This window comes from Nyctereutes procyonoides, unplaced genomic scaffold, assembly GCF_905146905.1.
Source record: "Nyctereutes procyonoides isolate TBG_1078 unplaced genomic scaffold, NYPRO_anot_genome, whole genome shotgun sequence".
Lineage (NCBI taxonomy): Eukaryota > Metazoa > Chordata > Mammalia > Carnivora > Canidae > Nyctereutes > Nyctereutes procyonoides.
This window is the reverse complement of record NW_026575125.1, coordinates 82,492,744-82,512,895: the sequence shown is the minus strand read 5'-3', so window position 1 is coordinate 82,512,895 and position 20,152 is coordinate 82,492,744. Positions and strand designations below refer to the sequence as shown.

The window sequence follows — 20,152 nt, the reverse complement described above, 5'->3', positions numbered from 1 at the left end:
GCCCATGCCAGAAATTGGACTGTCTCCTTGTCCTTTGGGCACTGACTCAACCCATCTTGTTCCTAATTCATGGGAACCCATCTTCCCCCCCCCCTACACTTAAATTGCTGTAAATAGGTAAGTCAGCCTAGTTACCTTGCCAGCCATCTTTTGTTTGGGTTTTTCCTGCTCTGTTCTGACAGAGCCAAGGATTTGGGGCAAGGGCAGGCATAATGATTCAGAGAAGCGAGTGAGACAAGCTGTATGCCTGAGCCAAGCTTGGCCATTGTGCTGCCTAGCTGAGGGGCAGCAGCTGTTTGGAGTAACAGACCTAAGACAGATACCATCATCCCAGAGAGCTCAGTGGTGTGATGGAAGTTACATGCCATGCTGGCTGCTCTGGCTCTTACTGTTTCATGACATTGTCTATGATACTCAGTCTGTTTGATGAATAAAAGAAGGTTTTTGCTAAATACTTTCTAATCTAAGCTAGATAAGTGGAATAAAAACCCAGTAGATGGGCAGAAGCTCTGGAGTCTACTTTACCTTGTCCTATTCCTCTCTCCTTTCTCCACAACTTTTCTCCCCTCTTTCTTCCTCCAGCAGAAAGTTGTCATAGGAGGGAAACTGAGTGGGGAAAAATTAGAGAGGAAAACAAACCATGAAACTCTGGGAAACAAAGGGTGGCAGAAGGGGAGGAGGGTAAGGGGATGGGGTAACTGGGTGACAGGCACTAAAGAGGGCACATGATGGGATGAGAACTGGGTATTATACTATATGTTGGCAAATTGAATTTAAATAAAATATTTTTAAAAAGAAAGTTGTCATACAAAGGAGTCCCAGAAGCAATTCACCTATAAAAGCAAGAGGGATATAGCAAAAACTGAAAACAAACCGAAATACACATAGACTTTGGAATCAGAAAGATGTGTGTTCAAATCCTGACTTTTGCATCCCTAACTAAAGTGAGCCTCTCTTTCCTCATTGGAAATGAAAATAAAACTAAAAGAAGCTATGTTTTTTTTTATTATTATTATTTTGCAGGGGTAGAGGAGAGTACATACAGAGAGTGCCTGGCTTACCAGACACCAAATAAGCAATAATTATTATCTTGGTTTTTATTGATAAGATTGATAAGATGGCCTAGGAGACTGAGAAGTCCCAGATGCACCTTGTTGTAGAGGGAAAACACTGCCCTGTACAATGAGAAGAAAGGAAGGAAAGGATTTGGACTCTGAGGAAATAAAAGGTGGCCATGGTGAGACAGGGCTATGGTTCTGAGCAGGGGAAGGAGAAAGACAGACAAATCAAAGGGGGCAAAGTCTCCCCTCATGCATCCTCAAATAGCCGCTGTGAACTAGAAGTTCAGAGATGAGCTGAGGACATTTTGTAAAGAAAAATAAAGGATAATGAGGGATGTCACAAGTGGTCTTACTTCCGGCCGCTCTCACAATGAACTATCATGGCTGTCCATGTGGATGGGCCAATGTGAGACTGTGCATGGTTCATCAGACCCTATTAGCATTTTTTTCCTGCTTCTTCTCTTACTTGACATTTATAGGAATTAGCTTCAGAGTCTATATCAAATGGCACCCTGGCAGGTAGTTTTTCCCACAGAATCCATAGAAGAAATGCACATGTGAGTGTATTTTTATCTAGTCTATAAATGTAGGGGCTCCTTCAGCTCGAGAGAACTTGACATCTGCTTGTGCGTGTTATGTTCTCTCATGTCTCTCTATGTCCACCTTTGGGTTTTATTCCATCAGGAAGTCTGGGGAAGTGTTTGCATTTCCCAAAAATGCAGTGGGTGGCAGTTAAGGTATTAAAAAATAAATTTTCGGGGCAGCCCGGGTGGCTCAGCAGTTTAGCGCTGCCTTCAGCCCAGGGCGTGATCCTGGAGACCCGGGATCGAGTCCCACATCGGGCTCCCTGCATGGAGCCTGCTTCTCCCTCTGCCTGTGTCTCTGTGCCTCCCTCCCTCTCTCTCTCTCTCTCTCTCTCTGTGTGTGTGTGTGTGTCTCATGAATGGATAAATAAAATCTTTAAAAAAATAAAAAAATGAATTTTCAAAATGCTTGGTGAATGTGGATGACAAATAGTCTTTCATTATAGGTAGCTTAAGATTGACTAGCCGGGGAGGGGCAGAAATCAACATAGACAAACACACAGAGACTAGAGAGAGAGGTATTCACAAAATATGTGTTTATGTATTACCCCTAAAGTTTTGGAGTGAGAGACTTTCTGAGGATATTAAGAAAAGCACTGGGAGTTGCACAAGAACCTGTATGTGCAGGTCTATGGCCAATAAATAGGTGGAAACTGCCTCACCTGCAGACATGCTTGTGATCAGTTTTATCAATTTTGCAAAGACCAGTGGGCCCATCCTCAGCTAGGTAAGAGTGTAGGTGAAAAAGACAGTTGGGAATATAGTAACTACTGCTGTGTAGCATGGATGATAAATGCTGGGGAATGACAATCCATTGTTGCCAAAGGATGCCTTGATCCCTCGGAACCAAATAATCCATTGTTGCCAAAGGAGGCATTGATCCCGTGGAACAAAATTTCAGAGCTCACCTGGGGAAGTGCCCAGTGCCGTGGCCAAGCCTAGCCCCCACAGTCTCCATGCTGGTTGGCACAGATCACACTTTTCTTGGGGTGGCTTACTAGTGCACGCACATAACACTCTAAGCTTATCTGTCCTCTAGGTCTCTTCTGTTTTGTCCCTTCTCTCCCTCTCCATTGCTTTAAGTCATCATCATCTCTCACCTGGACTAGTGCATGGTCCTCTTTTTTAAAAAAATTATTTTAAATAAGAATTTAAACAGAGTAAGGGGAGAGGCTGAGGGAGAGAGAGAGAATCCCAACTTGGGACTCGATCTCATGACCCTGACATCACAACCTGAGCCAAAATCAAGAGTAGGATGCTTAAGCAACTGAGCCATCCAGGTGCCCCTGGACTAGCACGTTGTCTTCTAACCAATCTCTTTGCTCCTACCCTCACTGTAGCCTACCCCATCCCCATTTTATCCCAGCAATTGGAGTAATAGTTTTAAAATGCAATAGTGATAGTATCACTCTCAGATTTCTTTCACGAATGAAACCCAAGTAAAAGGCTCCACAAAAGGGGGCACCTGGGTGGCTCAGTTGGTTAAGAGTCTTCCCTCAGCTCAGGTCATGATCCTAGGGTCCTGAGATCGAACCCCATGTCGAGCTCCCTGCTCAATGGGAGCCTGCTTTTCCCTCTGCCTCCTCCCTCCTGCCCATCCTCTGTCTTTCTCTCTCTCAAATATTTTTTTTAAAAAGGCCCCACAAAAGGACCCCAAAGTCCACCCTTTACGCCATTCCCAATCTCATCTCTTAGAATTCACTGCTGGCACCTGTGCTTGAGCCATTTTGAGCTCTTTGCACTTTATAAACATACTGTATTCTTTTATACCTCTGTGTCCTTGCCCCTACTGGTACAATCCTAGAGTCTAGAATACCCTTTCTGTCCTCTGCCTAACCAGTTCTAATTCTTCTTTTTGTAATGGCTTTTTTGAGCTACAATTCACATTAGGTTGTACTCCTTCAGAATGTGCACTTCGATGGATTTTAGTTTAGCCACCTAGCTGTGCAATGGTCACCACTACTGCCAGAATATCTTTATCCCCCTAAAATAAACTCTGTCCCTATTATCACACACATTTGTTTCTCCCCAACTACCCACTTCAACCCTGGCCAGCCCCTGGCAACCGTTAATCTATTTCCTGTCTCCATTGATTTGTCTCCAATTATTCCAGAGTCATCCTTCAAGATTTTTTGTTCAGGTGTTGCCTCCTCCTATGTACCTCCCAGTCTCCTGATTTCAAAACCTCTCCTTTGCGCTCCAACAATTACCTATGCATGGCTCTGCCATAGTACTTAGCCCACTGTATTCTTGCCCAGCTCACCACAGGAAGTAGTTTACTCATCTCTGGAATCCCAACGTGGCCTAGTTTAGAGAAAGCTCCCTGTAACTACTGGCTAAATGAATGAAAGAGTTCCAGGAAGCCCTGACAGGGAGAAAGGTGTCTCAGTAAGTATGTGGGAGATGCATTCACTAATACACATCTCAAGCCAGATAAGTGGATACCTATGTGCCCATATTTTAGCTTGCTTGCACTTGGATAAACTCAGTAACCACCCCACTGGTGTCTCTTCCATCTCTATAGTTGATAACACAGGTTCCAAAACTTAGGGAAACATTATCCTAGGTGGAAGAGAGGACATTAGATTCTCAGAAAATATTCATGATACAACAATTTAAGCTTTCCCTTCCTTCTTGTTTCTCTCCTTCCTCCCTCTCTCACTCTCTGCCCCATGTACCTTTGGGATATTTTTAAAAAGATCTCTTTATTTGTAAACCACATTTCAGAGTATCTCTGATTAGCAGTGTTGGTCCTTGGATTTTTTTTTAAATTAACTATAGCAGGAGATGTCTAAACATGAATCCACTCGAGAGCTGTTTAATTGTTCCATTTCCATGCACCACATTTTTTTACATGATTGGATCTTTAAAAAGCTCATTAGCAAAAGGAATATAAAACCATTTACAAACACAATGTAATATCAAGACATTGCATACTAAACCATCTCCTTTTCAGCATTTTGTTGGCCTAGAGAGAAATGAGGGTGCACCCTGCCTCTGACCACCACTGTCTGCCTTCCTCTGTCATTGTGCGTTTCTCCTGGTTTCATACTTCGGCTTTCTTTTCTTCTCCTGACCTCTTACCCTGTCTTCCTCATCTCCCTTCTCCACTCCTGATCTCTTTTGCTCCCTTGTTACTGATTTCCACCTCTGCCCCTCTCCCTCTACAAGCCTTTATGTGTCACACTATTTCTCTTCCACTTTCTTTTCTATTCTCCTTCCTGGGTAGTTTCCTTTCTTTTTTTCTTTCCTTCAGCTCTTTTCAGCCAGGATGAGGCAAGGAAGAGAGAGTGAAGTGTGTGTGTGTGTGGGGGGGGGGTGAGCAGGAAAAGAGAGAGTGGGGAGAGATTGGCCACGGGGCTATCCTGTACCTGCCACGGCATTTACCACCAGAGGGGATGCGCTCCTCGTCCCAATCACCCAGATTCCTTCCACTCTAAAGGGAAGGCACAGAACCTCTTTTTGCCTCACCTTTTTTTTTTCTGCCTTGTAACATCGAAACAAAATCATATGTTCCCACACTACCTCCCAGAGATGGTGTTAGGGTCAAACTGGGGAATGAATATGAGAAAGGTTTGAAAAGAACCAGAGCCCTGTAATTGGAAGCACTCAGGGGAAAGGGTGGGAGGATTACGGCCCTGCACTGCTCCAGGATCTAATTAACTGAGGATTGCTGTTCTGGCCCTTTCTGAGGAATGTGTTTCTTCTCACCTTTGTTCCGCTCATCAAATCACTTGGTTGTCTGTGTACCTTGCTTGAATGTTCTTAGTGTCTTCGGAGGGGAAGGATAACTGGTTCCTTTGTATGCTGTTGATTCTTACCCCTTCCTTTTCTCTTGCCTCGGGCTAGCAAACGGGACCTCCAGCAGCCAGCTCTCTACCCCCAAGTCTAAACAGTCACCCATCTCCACGCCCACCAGTCCTGGCAGCCTCCGGAAGCACAAGGTATTATGTCTCTTATACCTTACTAAACCCCTTTGCACTCGGACTTCTCTGAATGACTGGGTGAAGGTTTTCTCTGCCATCTACTCCAGCAATGCATTAAGGCCAGAATTTCCCTTCATCTGGTCCTTGAGCTTGAAGCCCTGGGAATCCCAGCAGGTGCCAAGCTTCTAGTCACTTTCATTTTGTTCCTTCGACCAACGTCCCCCCAGCCTAACCCCCTGCAATTCCCAGTTACACTTAACCAAAAGGAAGAGGTAACAAAGGTCCTAAATACCTGAGTTACTGGTGTCACCAAATGATGGCTCAGAGGATGAGCTGGAAAGCACTCAGCACAGCAAAGAGGGCATTGAGCACAGCTTATGTCCCCAGGCACCAGTCGGAAGAAGTGACAAAGATAGCAGTCAAAGAAAGTTAGCACTGAGTGACTCCCTTTGGATTTGCTGGACATCAAAACATGAACACACCCTAGTTTCACTATGTATTCATCACTACCAGGCAGTTTCTGGTACATTGTAGGAGGAGAGGGCACATATACACCACATCAACCCTGCCTGGGAACCATTTACACCACTAAGTAATTCCAAATAAATATACCTCAAAAATAATACAAGTTTGTAAACTCTCTAGCACCACTTTCCAAACAGATGCCCACCCAGAAATCTCTTCTGTATAGAAAATCTGGAGCAGTTACTGCCTTGGACCTCACCTCTGAGGCAATGTGAACCTGGTTTCTGCTTCGATGGCCACACTCTGGAGCAGATTCCTCTAGAATTCTTTTGTCTTCTCCCTGCTCACAAGACCTGGTGTGAGATGGAAATAGGCAAAAGGCCACCAATGTGGCCAACTCCATCACGGGACCATAGATGGTCAGAGCTGAAAGATTTTAGATGGAGATAAATTACTTTCATTTGATTGTCTCGATAATCTTGGGGGGTCAACAATTTGCAGGAGAGGAAATGAAGACCCAGAAAGGTTAAGTTACTAGGGTGACATAGCTAGGTGGTGGCAGATATAGAACTAGCACCTGAGTGACTGCCAGCAGTATGCTGGAGCCAGTTCATGCTAGCTCACAAGTGTTGATTGTGTACATCGCTTCTGAGCTCTATGCTCAGCAATTACAGATTGGTAACAAGAACTCCGTCGTGGTGGGAATATTTGCTCCATGGAAATCAGCACACACTACAAATCAAGGCTGTGGTCTTCCCCCTCCCCTACCCCCTACCACCGGAAAGTTAGTTTTTACGAATGTAACCTCACACCACTACCTGACATCCATTTTCATTTCTCTACGTTAGGACTCTACTTTCTTGGTTAATCGACCATTACCTGTTCATCATTCCTACTTCCTATTCTGTTCCTGTAATGACCCCTTTAGTTTCCAGTGTTGACCCCGACCAGAACCTTCTAATTGTCCTGCTCAGCTATTTTGTTTCCCCAAATGAGGATCTGCTGAACTTTCTGTGCAGCCAGTGTTACGCAGAGGTTGTAGCATGGATGAAAACTACCCTTACCGTCAGCACTCGGTTACTCTTCTGAGCAGCAAAGCTCATTAATTATGGTTGCTCCAAGATGGGGAGTAGCCTCTTTCTGTCATTCCACTCTCCAACAGGAGCTCCTATGCTACATTGCTTCTTACTGTCTTTGCCCTATGCATTTCTGCCCTTATCATCCTTCTGAGGAGATTGACCTACCCCAGCATCTTCATCAAAAGCAATGGGGCAGCTTGGACATTTATTTGGCCTGCTCACTTGAGTCATTCAGCTTTTCACTTGACCTGTTCAGTTCATTTAGGCTGAGGACCCATCGTCCATAAGCCTGTTGAGGTGAGTGCTGGCTTTGTTAAACCATTTCTCCTGGTTGGGTTTGTGGGCTTTTTTGTGTGGGTGTTTTGTTTTGTTTTGACTCAATTCTATGAACTAATTTAACCATTGAAGGACTAGAACAAGCGATAGATGGTGGCACTGCCAGAGCCTCTCTGTGGGATTGCCAGTACATCCTGTTATTTTTAAAATGACTCTTTTTTATGACAGTGAGGCAAACACACATGAAGTAACAAATCATATGATTCTCTAGAGCAAACATTTAAAGAATTTGGGTTTTGGTGAGCTTCTTACTAACTTTTTAACTTCTTACTTTTATATCATTTCAAACTTACAGGAGAGTTGCAAGAATAATATAAAAAAGTTCTGTACACTCTTTACACAGATTCACCAGTTTATATTTTTGCTCCATTTAGTCCTTGTGTTCTCTCACTCCACACACACCCCCCACACGCATGCACATGCACATACACACACACTTTACCATTTTTTTAAACATTTGAGATTAAGTTGCACACATCATACCATTTTACGTCTGAATGCTTGTGTGTATTTCCTAACAATAAGGATATTTTCATTCCTAACAATAGCAGAGTGATCAAAATCAGGAAATTTGTACTGGTGAAACACTGTTATATACGCTACAGCTCATACTCACACTTCAGCAATTGCTGTCCAGATTCACACATCACCTGCAGTTGTTATGTTCCTATAGTCTTCTTTAAACTAGAACTTGAGTCTTTCTTTTTGATGATGTATGGTAGAAATGGAGAGTACAGGCAAGTTATTTGGTAGAATGTCCTTTGATTTAAGTGTGTCTGATGTTTCCTTGTGATTAAGTCCATATTATGCATTTGGGGCAGAATTGCCATAGAAGTAATATGTCTCTCTCAGTGCATCTGATCGGGAGGCAACAGCCTCATGCTTGACACTACCAAGATGCAGGGTGAACTGGTTTTTCCAAATAAGCTAAAAAGTATCTTGTGACCTTGGCTCAGGCCCCCTGGGTCTCAGGCCTCAGCTTCTTGTTCCTCCTTCTACATAGCTACCTGAACCTTAGATAGCACCAGTAAGGTCCTTGGGCAGTGGGCCCAAGCAGTTCTCATCTGAACTTCCATCCAAGTGGACCTGAAAGGTGTGAGTCATGGTGGAAACAGGAAGCAGGTGTCTGAGGCCATGACTTTCCTCCTGCGCAATTGGAAACAAATTTGAAGTCCCAGCATCCCTTTGGTAACTCTTGATGGCAGGGCCCTAAGCTGTAATCAGCCTCTTGGCTTCCCCTCTTAAACAGCTCATGGAGAATCCTCTTTAATGCAGCTGTGAGAGGGTTAGCCAAAGTCTGCATACTCGAGTGCTAACAATATGGACACAAAGTAAGTCCTTGGATAGTTAATGAGAACAACATTTTGCATTTCCATACTACTTGATCCTTTTGCACAGTCATTTTCCTATTTACCCTTGTGATAACACTGCCAAAGAGATAGGGCAGGTAGGTAGCGTTTCCATTTTCCAAATGAGAAAAAGGGGGTGCCAAGGTGAAAGACAACTCCAGTATGATTCAACACTTTGGAGAATATAGTACATTTAAGATGTTCAAAAAGTCCAGAAATATAGGAAAACACTTCTGTTTATTTAAAAATGTTTTCCAGGTTGGTAATTGCACTCATTCCTTTAAATTTAGAGGCATTTGGCTTGTAAAGTCTTCTTGAGATCAAAGGGAAGTATATTTGACGTATTATTTGAAAATATAACCAACATAATTTAAATACACATTTTCTTCTATGTTTTCAGACTCCTTTTCTGTGGTCCTGTAAGTGCTTGGAGAGATAGTTTGATGAGTAAAGTCGGGTACTGACCCTTAAATCATAGACACCACTCTAAGTGGATTTTGGTAGTGTGATCAAGAGCGGACAAAAGGACTCTAAGAGCACAAAGAAGGGTGGGAAAGGCCTCTAATGGGGTGAGGGTGGGAGATAGGGAAAGTTTTGCAGACTAGGTGACATTTAAGTGGGGCCTTGAAGCCTGGGTAGGCTTTTGATGGCTGGTGAAGAGAATGGGCATTCCAGCATTAAAAAACAAAAAAAGTCAGCAAGAATAAAGCCACGCCATCAGAAAAGTGCAGGGCACGTTTGGGAAAAAGCAAACCCAAACTAGAAGCCAGGTTTCTCAAGACTCCTCTCTGACTTCCTTTGGACTATAAGCTCCTTGGACCAGAGACCAAGATTTTGTTTTCTCTAACGCAATAGTATCGCCAGCACAGCTGTATTTGTTACAAACATTTTGTTCTGTAGGGCTCCAAGGGACTAAGCAAATGAATTTCAGGTGCAAATTATTTGTATTGTTAAGCAATATGTGTGTTTCTGTATTTCTACATATCGATCAACAAAAACAGAGTTGAGATAATTCCTTCTCCTGAACATTGTTCTACCCACACAAGAAAATATCTTTTGAATACGATGTAAGTGGATGGAGGACATAAGTACAGAAATTCATTACTAAGCCTAGTCCTATGGGTTCTCTCCATAGCCTGCCTCTCACCTCACCCATCCCAAGTCATAATGACTACAAGTGCAGCCTCCTCGCGATTCTACCCCTAGGCCTGCACCCCCTTCCTCTGAAATATACGTCTGAAATAATCTTTTATGATTATTTCCACCAGCCAACCAACTACACTGAAGGGTCTGTTACAGGAGTAATTGAGAGCAAGGGTGAATGCTGAAGCCCTGTGGTTCAGTGTGTTAGGACTCAAAGTGGCCTCCATAATGAAAAGGCCCTTCTGTGTTGCCCAAAAAATGTGCAGGGTGGTTAGGAACTTGGCAATGTCAGTCTTGTTTCCTTTGCTTTGGTGTAACTAATAAAACACAAAATGCAGTGATCTGACTTAGAGAATTTTAGAACAAGAAGGAACCTGAAAGATCTTGTACTCCACGTCTCCCTCAATGTTCAGACAGAGCATCAAAGGCCCTTGTAAGGGGAAATGAAATAGCCAAGATAGGGCTAGAACCTAGGTCTCCTGACTCTTAATCCTGTGCTCTTTCTCTGTAGTGGACTTCTATCGTGTGTAATTTAGACTAATGGAATTCATCGAGAGTCACAGGAGAGTCATGGAACAAAACTACCACAAAACATGCTAAATATCACTCTATGCATTAAATGTCGATGCATGCATTTTGCTGTATAGGGCTCCATGCTCAGGAATATTCAGTTGTCAGCCTAAGGGATTTTCAAAGGTACCATTTTTTTTTAAATAACAGCTTATTGAGATGTAATTCATATACTGTAAAATTCACCTTTTAAAAGTATACGCTTTGCTAGTTTTTAGTATAATCATGAAGTTGTACAAGAATATATTCATCACCCTCAAAAGTATTCACAGTCTCTTCTCCCTCCACCCAACCTCTGGCAACCACTGATCTACTCTCTGTTTCTATGAGTTCATATTCTAAACATCTCCTATAAATTTCCCTCTGAGCACTGCTTTAGCTGCTTCTCATAACTTTTGGTGTATTGTTATTTCATTTTCTGTCTTAGAAAAGATAAAAGTCTTTTCTAATTTCCCTTGTGATTTCTCCTTTGACCCATTGGCTATTTAGCAGTATGTTGTTTAATTTCCACATATTTGTAAATTTCCCAGATACCTTTCTGTCATTGCTTTCTTTAATTCCACTGCAAAGAACATACTGTGTATGATTTCAACCCTTTTACATTTATTGAGATTTGTTTTGTGACCTAGCATATGGTCTATTCTGCAGAATGTTCCATGGGATCTTGAGAAGAATGTGTGTTCTGCTATGGTTGAGTGGAGTATTCTATAGATGTGCAATTGTTAGTAGTGTCATTTAAGTCTTGTCTTTCCTCATTGGTCTTCTGCCTGGTTATTCTGTACATTATTGAAGGTGGAGTACTGAAGTCTTCAACTATCCTAGATGAGTTGTTTATTTCTTCCTTCAATTAAGTAATTTTCTGCTTTATGTAGTTTGGTGCTCTGTTGTTAAGGCACATGTATGTTTATGTTCTCAGGTGTATTTATCCCTTTTATCATTAGAAAACATCCTTATTTGTCTCTATCAACAATTTTTTGTCTCAAAGTCTATTTTTTTCTGTTATTAGTATAGCCTCTCCAGCTCTTTTTGATTACTTACTGCATGGTAAGTTTTTTGTCCATCCTTTTGCTTTCAATCAATTTGTGTCTTTAAATTGTGTCTCTTTCAGGCAGCAGAGAGCTGGATCATGTTGTTTTTTGTAAAATCCATTCTGCCAATCTCTGCCTTTTCATTTGAGTGCTTAATCTATTTATGTTTAATGTAATTACTGCTAGGGTGTAGATTACATCTACCATTTTGTTCTTTCCTATATGTTTTATGTCTTTTTTGTTCCCTTATTCCTCAATGTCTGTTCTTTTTTGTGTTAGATATTTTTCTAATGTGCCATTTGAATCTCCTTGTTGTAGTTTTACTAATTTTATTTTGAGTTATTTTCTTAGTGGCTGCCCTGGAGAGTACAATTAACATCTTAATGCAATCTATTCTGGAATAATATCAACTTAATTTCAATTGAACACTAAAAAATCTACTATAGTACAGTTTTTTCCTTCCCCCTCCTTCTGGGCTCTTATTGACATACAAATTACATCTTTATAATGTAATTAATCCATCAGCACACTTATACAATCACTATTTCATGCAGTTGTCTTTTGAACTGGTTAATAGAAGAAAGAGTCACAAAAATAAATTTGTACTGTCTTTTGTATTTACCTATATATTTACATATACCAAGTGTTCTTTCTTTTTTATATGGATTTTAACTACCGTCTATTTTCCTTTCAGTCCCTCCACCCCCGACCCAAAAGCTTCTCTTTAGTATTTCTTGGAGGAGATGTCTGCTAGCAATGAACTCTCTGTCTTTGTTTATCTGAGAATGTCTTGTTTTCTCCTTCATTCTTGAAGGATAATTTTCCTAGATTTTCTTAAATGCTTTGATCTAATAAGGTTCCCTGCCTTGGCTGAAACACTGCGTGCGTGCATGCGTGTGTGTGTGTGTGTGTGTGTGTGTGTGTGTGTGTGTGTTGGGGATGGTTTCAGTGCTCTGTCAGGCAGTTTATAACTTTGCCTCAGCCTTCATTTCCTGCTTGAGGAGGGCCCCAAGGCCAACCAGAGGTGAGAGATTAGGACCTTTTTCGATCTCTTCTCAGAATACACCCAGTCCTGATAATGTACCATGTCATAGAGATTCCTGGGAATATGTGAATATGTTAGAGCTTTTCAAAGTCTCCTATGGACATTAATTCTGTAGCTTTTCCCTTTTAAGGTTTTGAGCAGCTTCACTTACCCCAACAGTTTCCTCTATGTTAGGCAGCTGTGATTTTAAACAATTGCAGCTGATTAAGCTCCCTGAAAAGGCGGTTCACAGCGAGTGTGCTCTGCGTCAGGTCAAATAAAGAGTCCCATGAGTGGGAGTTTCCAAGGAGCTCCTAACAGGTCAAATAGTGACAATTCTCTGGGAATGGGGGCATTTTGGGGAGCTTCCAACTCATTCTGCACCCTCTGGTCACTGCTAAGTTGCTGTTTTTCAGATACTGTAATTGGGAGGCTGTTGGTTTTCAAAGGTACACTGTAGTTGGGGAGAGGAAAAGGAAATAGAACAAGCTAATGCACTACAAATTTTTATATTCTTACTAAAATTCAGCCATTTTTCTTGAATAAACACGTTTTGGATTGCTGAAAGCTTTTGGTTAATTTCCAGAGTTCTGAAAAAGTTGATTTTGACCATTTTTCCAGTGTCACTGCAGGAGCAGATTTTCAGAGTCTTTCTTTGCCATTATGGAAGTCTAGAGCTCAAAGATATTTTTGACTATGTTCGATTTTCACTTTATTCAAGTATAAGAGAACTAAAATCCCTTCAGAGATGTGACCCAATTGTGTACCAATTCAATTTTACAAGTTTTTATTGAACTCCTGTTGTTTCCTCAGCCTTGCACTTCTTACCTGTGTATCAGTTTTATAAGAGATGGGTGTTTGGTAGTGTAGAACAAGGGTGTCAAATACTGCCTATGGCCTGGTTGTTTCGGGGTAGTCCCCCGATGTGTAAAAAAAAATGTTTCTTATATCTTTAAAGAGGTGTAAAAGAAACAAAACCCAAACAAACAAGACTACATGGAAGAAACCATATGTAACCAGCAAAGAGAGCCCAAAATATTTACTATCTAGCCCTTTACAAAAAAAGTTTGTCAGCCCCTACCGTGAAGGGATGGTGGGTTGGTAAGAAGTGAGTCTATTTGCTATAGTTGCCTTTCTTGTGTTTTTTAATGATTAAGTAGTCCCTTGAGGGTCCAAAATAACAGACTGAGAGGTGGAGGGGACCTTACATATTGTCCTTTCCAATACTAAATTTTCGGGATGAAGACACCAAGATTCAAAGACTTTTTCAATGTCACAGTATAGATTATTCAGGACTAAAAGCTCAGCTTTCTGAATATACTTAGCTCCTCTTTCCATTGAAGCTGTCTAAACATTTTCTTACCCCTTCCTTGTCAGCAAAAAGTGTTCTTTTTTTTCTTTAAATATTTTATTTTTAAGCAATCTCTTCCCCTAATATGGGGCTCATTACAACCCCAAGATCGAGACTCACATGCTTTACTGATTGAGCCAGCTAGGTGCCCCACAGCAAAAAGCATTCTTAATATTTAGATAAGCAAGTCCCTCTCCTCCTTTTTCTTGTCCTTCTTCCTCATCTTCACTTTTCCCTCTAACTCACAGAGAAGCTATAGGCTCCAGTTTTTTGGACAAGTCTCTACCTATGTTCTTTGTTTCTATTATACCAAGGAGAATCTCTTAAATATCCACAGGTGACCTAAGTTTTTCAGTTCCCTTTAGTATCTTGCTGATAATGTGAATGATAGCAGTGGTTTTCAAACTGCTTCATTTGGCGATGGGTGAAATTCTGCCTTCGCCATGTCTGATTCAGCCACAAGAGCTACACTTTTATTTATTTATTTAATGTATTGGGCTTCCAAACAAAATTTCATTTGAATAGAGGATTTAGAAGGAGGAGAGAGAGAGAGATTGAGAGACAGAGATTTGAAAATCACTGATTTAGATTATGGGTGAAGTAAGTCCAAGAGGAATCAGAAGTACCTCCAAATACAGTTCTGGGGACAGTGGGAAAAACCAATGCCATATCACCTCCCAATCTCCTCAAGACATATAAGCCTTGGACAGCATTGAAACCATGGATCCTAATTCCTGGTGCAAAATGGAAGAGCATCAGGAAATAAATTGCAAGTAGGCAAATGAGGTACATTTTCAGGGTTAGGCATTTGTTCAGGACCTGGCAGTTTTCTGGGACCATGAAATGAGTTGAGATTTATATTCACAACTGATTTTTGACAAAGACACAGATTCAATCAGTGGAGGAAAGAAAGTCTTTTCAATAAGTGGCGCTGGAGCAATTGAATATCCAAAGGCCAGAAAATGACTGCTAACCTAAACCTCATATCTTATGTAGAAATTAACTTTTAAAAATGGACTATAGGTATAAATGTAAAACAGAGAAAAAGGAAACAGAGGAGAATATCTTGTGATCTTTGGCTAGGCAAAGCATTCTTAAGTTTGACAATAAAAGTACCATCCATAAAATAAAAAGAATAATAAACTGGACCTCATCAAAATTAAAAACTTTTGCTTTTCAAAGACCATGCAAAAGGTATGGAAAGACATGCTACAGAGTGGGAGAAAATATTTGCAGGGCACATATTTAACTAAAGGTATACAAACAACTGTTAAAACTTGATAAGAAAGAAAAAAACCAGTTAGTAAATGAACAAAAGCCTGAAGAGGGGTGCCTGGGTAGCTCAGTTGGTTATGTGTCTGACTCTTGATTTTGGCTCAGGTCATGATTGCAGGGTGATGAGATTATCATCCTTCTCCCTCTGCCACCCCCTCCTCTCGCACTCTGTCTCAAAAAAAAAAAAAAAAGACCTAAGGAAACGTTTTTACTGAGGAGGAATTACAGATGTCATCTATGGACATGAAAATATGTTTAACAGGGGATCCCTGGTGGCGCAGCGGTTTAGCGCCTGCCTTTGGCCCAGGGCCTGGAGACCCGGGATCGAATCCCACGTCGGGCTCCCAGTGCATGGAGCCTGCTTCTCCCTCTGCCTATGTCTCTGCCTCTCTCTCTCACACTGTCTCTCTCTGTGACTATCATAAATAAAAAAAATATGTTTAACACCAGCAGCCATCAGGAAAATTAAAACCATAATTAGATATCACTACAAACTCATTAAGAATAACTAAAATAAAAAAGTAGCAAAATCGCCAAATACTGGTGAGGATGTGGATAAACTGGATCACTAATACTTTTCTGGTGAGAATGTATGTAAATAGTACACTCACTCTGGAAAACAATACTGCAGTCTACAAATTAAACATGTAATGTCATACAACTCAGCAGTAGTACTCCTGAGCATTTATCCCAGAGAAATGTAAACTTACGTTCACACAAAAACCTGTAGAGGAATGTTTATAGCAAGCTTAATTTGTAATAGCCCGCAATGCCCTTCGAGGGTGAATAGTTAACCAAACTGTGGTATAACTGCACTATGGAATGCTGCTCAGCAATATACAGGAGTAAACCTGCTGACATGTGCAACAACTTGTATGAATCCCCAGGGAATTATATGCCAAATGGGGAAGGCCAGTCCCAAAAGGTTACATACTGTATAATTCCATTTGTATACCATTCTTAGAATGACACAATTGTAGAGATGGGAAACAGATTATTGGTTGCCATAGGGTGTTTAGAGGTGGGAGATGGGGGGCTGTAGCCCTTAATTGGGGTAGCATGAGGGAGCTCTTTGGCGACAGTACAGGTCTGTATCTCATCTTGTGGTGAGGATCACACAAATATGCACATGTGGTAAAATTGCATAGGACAACATATACACATGCAAGCATATGCACACACATGAGCAAATGGAAATGGCAAGATGTTACCATTGGGGGAAACTGAGTGAAGGGTACATCAGTAGAAGTATACCTCCCTATACTTCAGCTTCCTCTGAAACTGTAATTAGTTCAGAATAAAAATTAGAGAAAATACTAATTAGAAAAAAAAAGTCATCCTATTTTGCCCATTTCAGAGCCCAAGATGGCAAGAAAAGGAGTTAACTTTATCTCTTATCTTCTTACAGGATCTGTACCTGCCTCTGTCCTTGGATGATTCAGACTCACTTGGTGATTCCATGTGAAGGAGAAGAGAATGTTCAGAGTCCAGAGTACAAATCCAAGCTTACAGTTACAATAGGGTACTTCTATACTCAAGTGTCCAACAGGGCTATTGGTGCTTTCAAGTTTTTATTTGTTCTTGTTATTTTTTAAAACACACTGTAATATGTTGGGTTTATGTTCCTGTGATTTCTCCTCTGGGCCACTGATCCACAGTTACCAATTATAAGAGATAGATTGATAACCATCCTTCGGGGTAACTTTCTGGGGATGTAAAATATGCTAGTCTGTGACCTTTCTATTGAAAACTTAGGCGCCTGCATTGTTTCTCCCGTTTCACTTTGCTCATACACGACAGTCTTCCTTCTGTAGAGGGTTGTTTACATACATAGCACTTAAAATGCGTTTGTGGGAAAGAAACTCATTGGCAAATCCAAGAGTGACAAACACAAGTGCCCCTTGTCTCCCGATCTCAAGAATGCTGGAGGATCTTGGGAGGGCGACAAGGCAGCTCCCACGCCTCGCTCTTCACTCCCAATCAAGCCCCCAGTTTATCGTCTAGCACCAGTTCTGGCTGTCAAGGGGGAGAAACACCAGCAACTCGTAATTCTGACATCAGATGCTTAGGAGGCCTGCGCAGGGCTAGGCAGAATTGAGAAACACTGTAGACATTTCAGTAGAGTTTCTAAAGCTCAGTGAATTTCTTGTCAATCTCTCCAAGTGGGGCAATTTGCAATCAATAAGCAATTAAGAGTTGGCGGTGAGGGACTTCCTATACCCAATTCCTCTAGGAGGCTGTCTAACATAGCGAGTTATTACACAAACTGTATGGTATCCATCTATCTCTGTTCTATTGAATGCCTTGTAAACAGCCAACACTGAAAACACTGTGAGAATTTGTTTTCAGGTCTGATACCTTTCAGTCGCTTTTTATAGCAAGAAACCAATACCCTTTTTATAAAACTTCATGTCTGTACTTCAGGCTCCTTTTTTATAAACTGGTGATTTTTCTTTTGTCTAAAAAACACATGCAGAAAATTTACCAAAAAAAATGCAAAAGAATAACGTAGTTTAGAAATCATGCTGTCACTGCCAAACAGAAACCTCCAGGAGGAAACAAAATGAATAGCAGAGGCCAATTCAATAGAATCAGTCTTTTGATAGCTTTTTAACAGTTCTGCTTACATTAATAATTTCAATGTGGACCAGACATTCTAATTATATTTTAAAGGAAATGTTATGGCATATTTTAAGCAACAACTCTTTTTTATCTACAATTCTGATATTTCATACTGAAGACACGGAAACCTTTCGATTGTCTTTAACACTAGAAAGGATTTCTCTTTGCTAAGGACTGATCATTCGAAATAGTTCTCAGTCTTTGAGGCACCGGTTCATAACACTGCTTTTTGTCTGTAATCATAGCCCATAATGGCAAAGACAACTAAATTTAAGGGAAAGCCATGCATGCCAGTTCTGTGTTTGCTTTTAGCAGATATGAAGATTTCCTTATTTCTTTGTAATCCTTCGGATAGTTTGTGAGGTGCAGCATTCAAAGCCAAGCTGCTGTTTGGCTGCTGAGTGACTCGCGGTTGTTTCTCCACTTGAACTGGAACAAGCTTGGGGTGTGTGTATGTGTGTGTGTACTTGCAGTTGCTTCATGATTAGGAGATGCTCCAGAATACCCCTACATGGATCCATGGCAACCTGGTAGCATTGCTGATGTGCATATGTAGAAGGGGACTCGGTGGCGGAAGGGGTAGCTCAGATGTCCCTAGACAAGCCTCAGATACCTTAGCTATAAGAATTATGCTTCAAGAAAAGTCCTGATGACGGTATTACCAATTCATGGTTAAGTTGGTCATCAAAGAACCCCAAATCATGAGAATCTCCCTTTGCCCTGCTCCTTTATTTGTAGGCAAGTTTGAAACCAGTGTAGACAGGTCTATTTTTAATCTTCAGGACAGACCTCTCAAAGATTCCACTTTCTCCAGATCTCACTTAGCCTGGTTCCTTCAATTTAAGGTGAAACAGAGGCTGAGGCAACTAACCAACATGCTGGTAAAGAGCAAGACCAGAGGAGGAATTTGGATTTCCTCCTGTCCAGGCCCTATGCTATCTTCACGAGCATTTCCTCACTGGTGGCGTATGTACGAAATGGACATATTTTCTTTAGAGTGGCCTTTGACCCAACAGTCTTCAGTAATAAAAGTAGATCTTCCATCTTTCTTTGAATCAATTATAGGAGAATGTTTCTGTACTGCCACTTCAGGGGGCTTGGTCTTGTTCCAAATTCAAGCATTTAATGATTACATGTTAAATTGGCCCATTTTCAAGGCAAAAGAAAAATTCTCACTGAGCGCCTTCACCCCTGTCATTCATTCCGGATTTTGCTCAATCCAGTATTACCACTAAAGTCCCATTGTGTTACCTTCTGCACACTCAGCAAATATCAAGTCATTCAGCGAGCATCTGCCACCGCTCCCCACATCCTCCCTCCCTCTTTTACGTGTGCATGAGCTACGCACGCGCGTGCGTGCACACACACACACACACACACACACACACACACAGTCTATCTGTTGCTTGTTCCTACCTCCTGATTTTTATCCCTTACAGAAATAGAAATAGGGACAAAGAAGGGCAAAATGTATATATGGGGGCTGGGCTGAACAACTTCATAAGTAGTGTTAACTAGGGATAAATTGAGAGAAAATTTCCTTTTCTCTTCACTGTTTTGGAAAGGATAGCCATTAGCATGACTGCTTTGTGTCCTTAAGGACTTTAGTATTAGCCTAGATTGAATCATAGAGTTTTCTAGCTGGAAGGAACCTTAGGATCACATCATCTACTCCAAATTCCTCATTTTCATGCCAGGAATGGAGATGCAGAGGTAAAGTAATTTCCCCAAGGTCACACAGCTGGCTAGGGGCAGGGCTGGGATTAGAACCCACATCTCCTGGCTCTTTTTCCAGGGCCTTTTCCCACTGAACTGTATTGCCTTCCACTAGGCTCCTGAGAATTCTTTCCCAGGGTCATGTTGCATCTTGGAGCCATATGGTGCTGCCCTGAGCTCAGTGGGAAATCCACCCAGCAACCTAATACGTCCCTTTCTCCCTGTGTTCACATGGTTCCCATCTACATGGACTGCAGATGTCCCCAAAGAGAAGGAGGCATTGAGAACCACAGGAACAATGAGATCCCTGACCTTGTCAACTCAACACAGGGGATCACTGCCCCACCTCGAGGAGCCCTCAGGACAGCCCTCTGAGCTCCAGTCCTGTCCAGTGGAGATGGGGGAAGACTGACTTTCCCTGTCAGCTCATTTCATCTCCTACTAGTTGGGTCTTTGTAGGCTGAGAGAAATGTTTCTTGTTCTTAGAGCAGGGAAAGGAAGGAAGAGCAGAACATAGCTTTGTTTGTCCTGATTTTTTGAGATGGCTTTGCAGTATTTTTTAAATGACTGTGACTGCCATTCACTGGCCATAATTTCTTTTAAAATATGGGAGAGAGCCCAGC

The 20,152-nt window shown here is 41.6% G+C and overlaps 1 protein-coding gene across 1 annotated transcript in view; it reads left to right on the top strand.

The window, feature by feature from the left end:
• The window catches only part of DCX (doublecortin), a 109,904-nt gene extending 92,644 nt beyond the window's left edge, over positions 1–17,260 (top strand). Inside the window, exons 6-7 of the mRNA XM_055338085.1 lie at positions 5,495–5,589; positions 17,051–17,260. Of these exons, the coding sequence (XP_055194060.1) occupies positions 5,495–5,589; positions 17,051–17,260 (305 nt within the window). The remainder of the gene's footprint in view (positions 1–5,494; positions 5,590–17,050) is intronic.
• Positions 17,261–20,152: the final 2,892 nt, after the last annotated feature.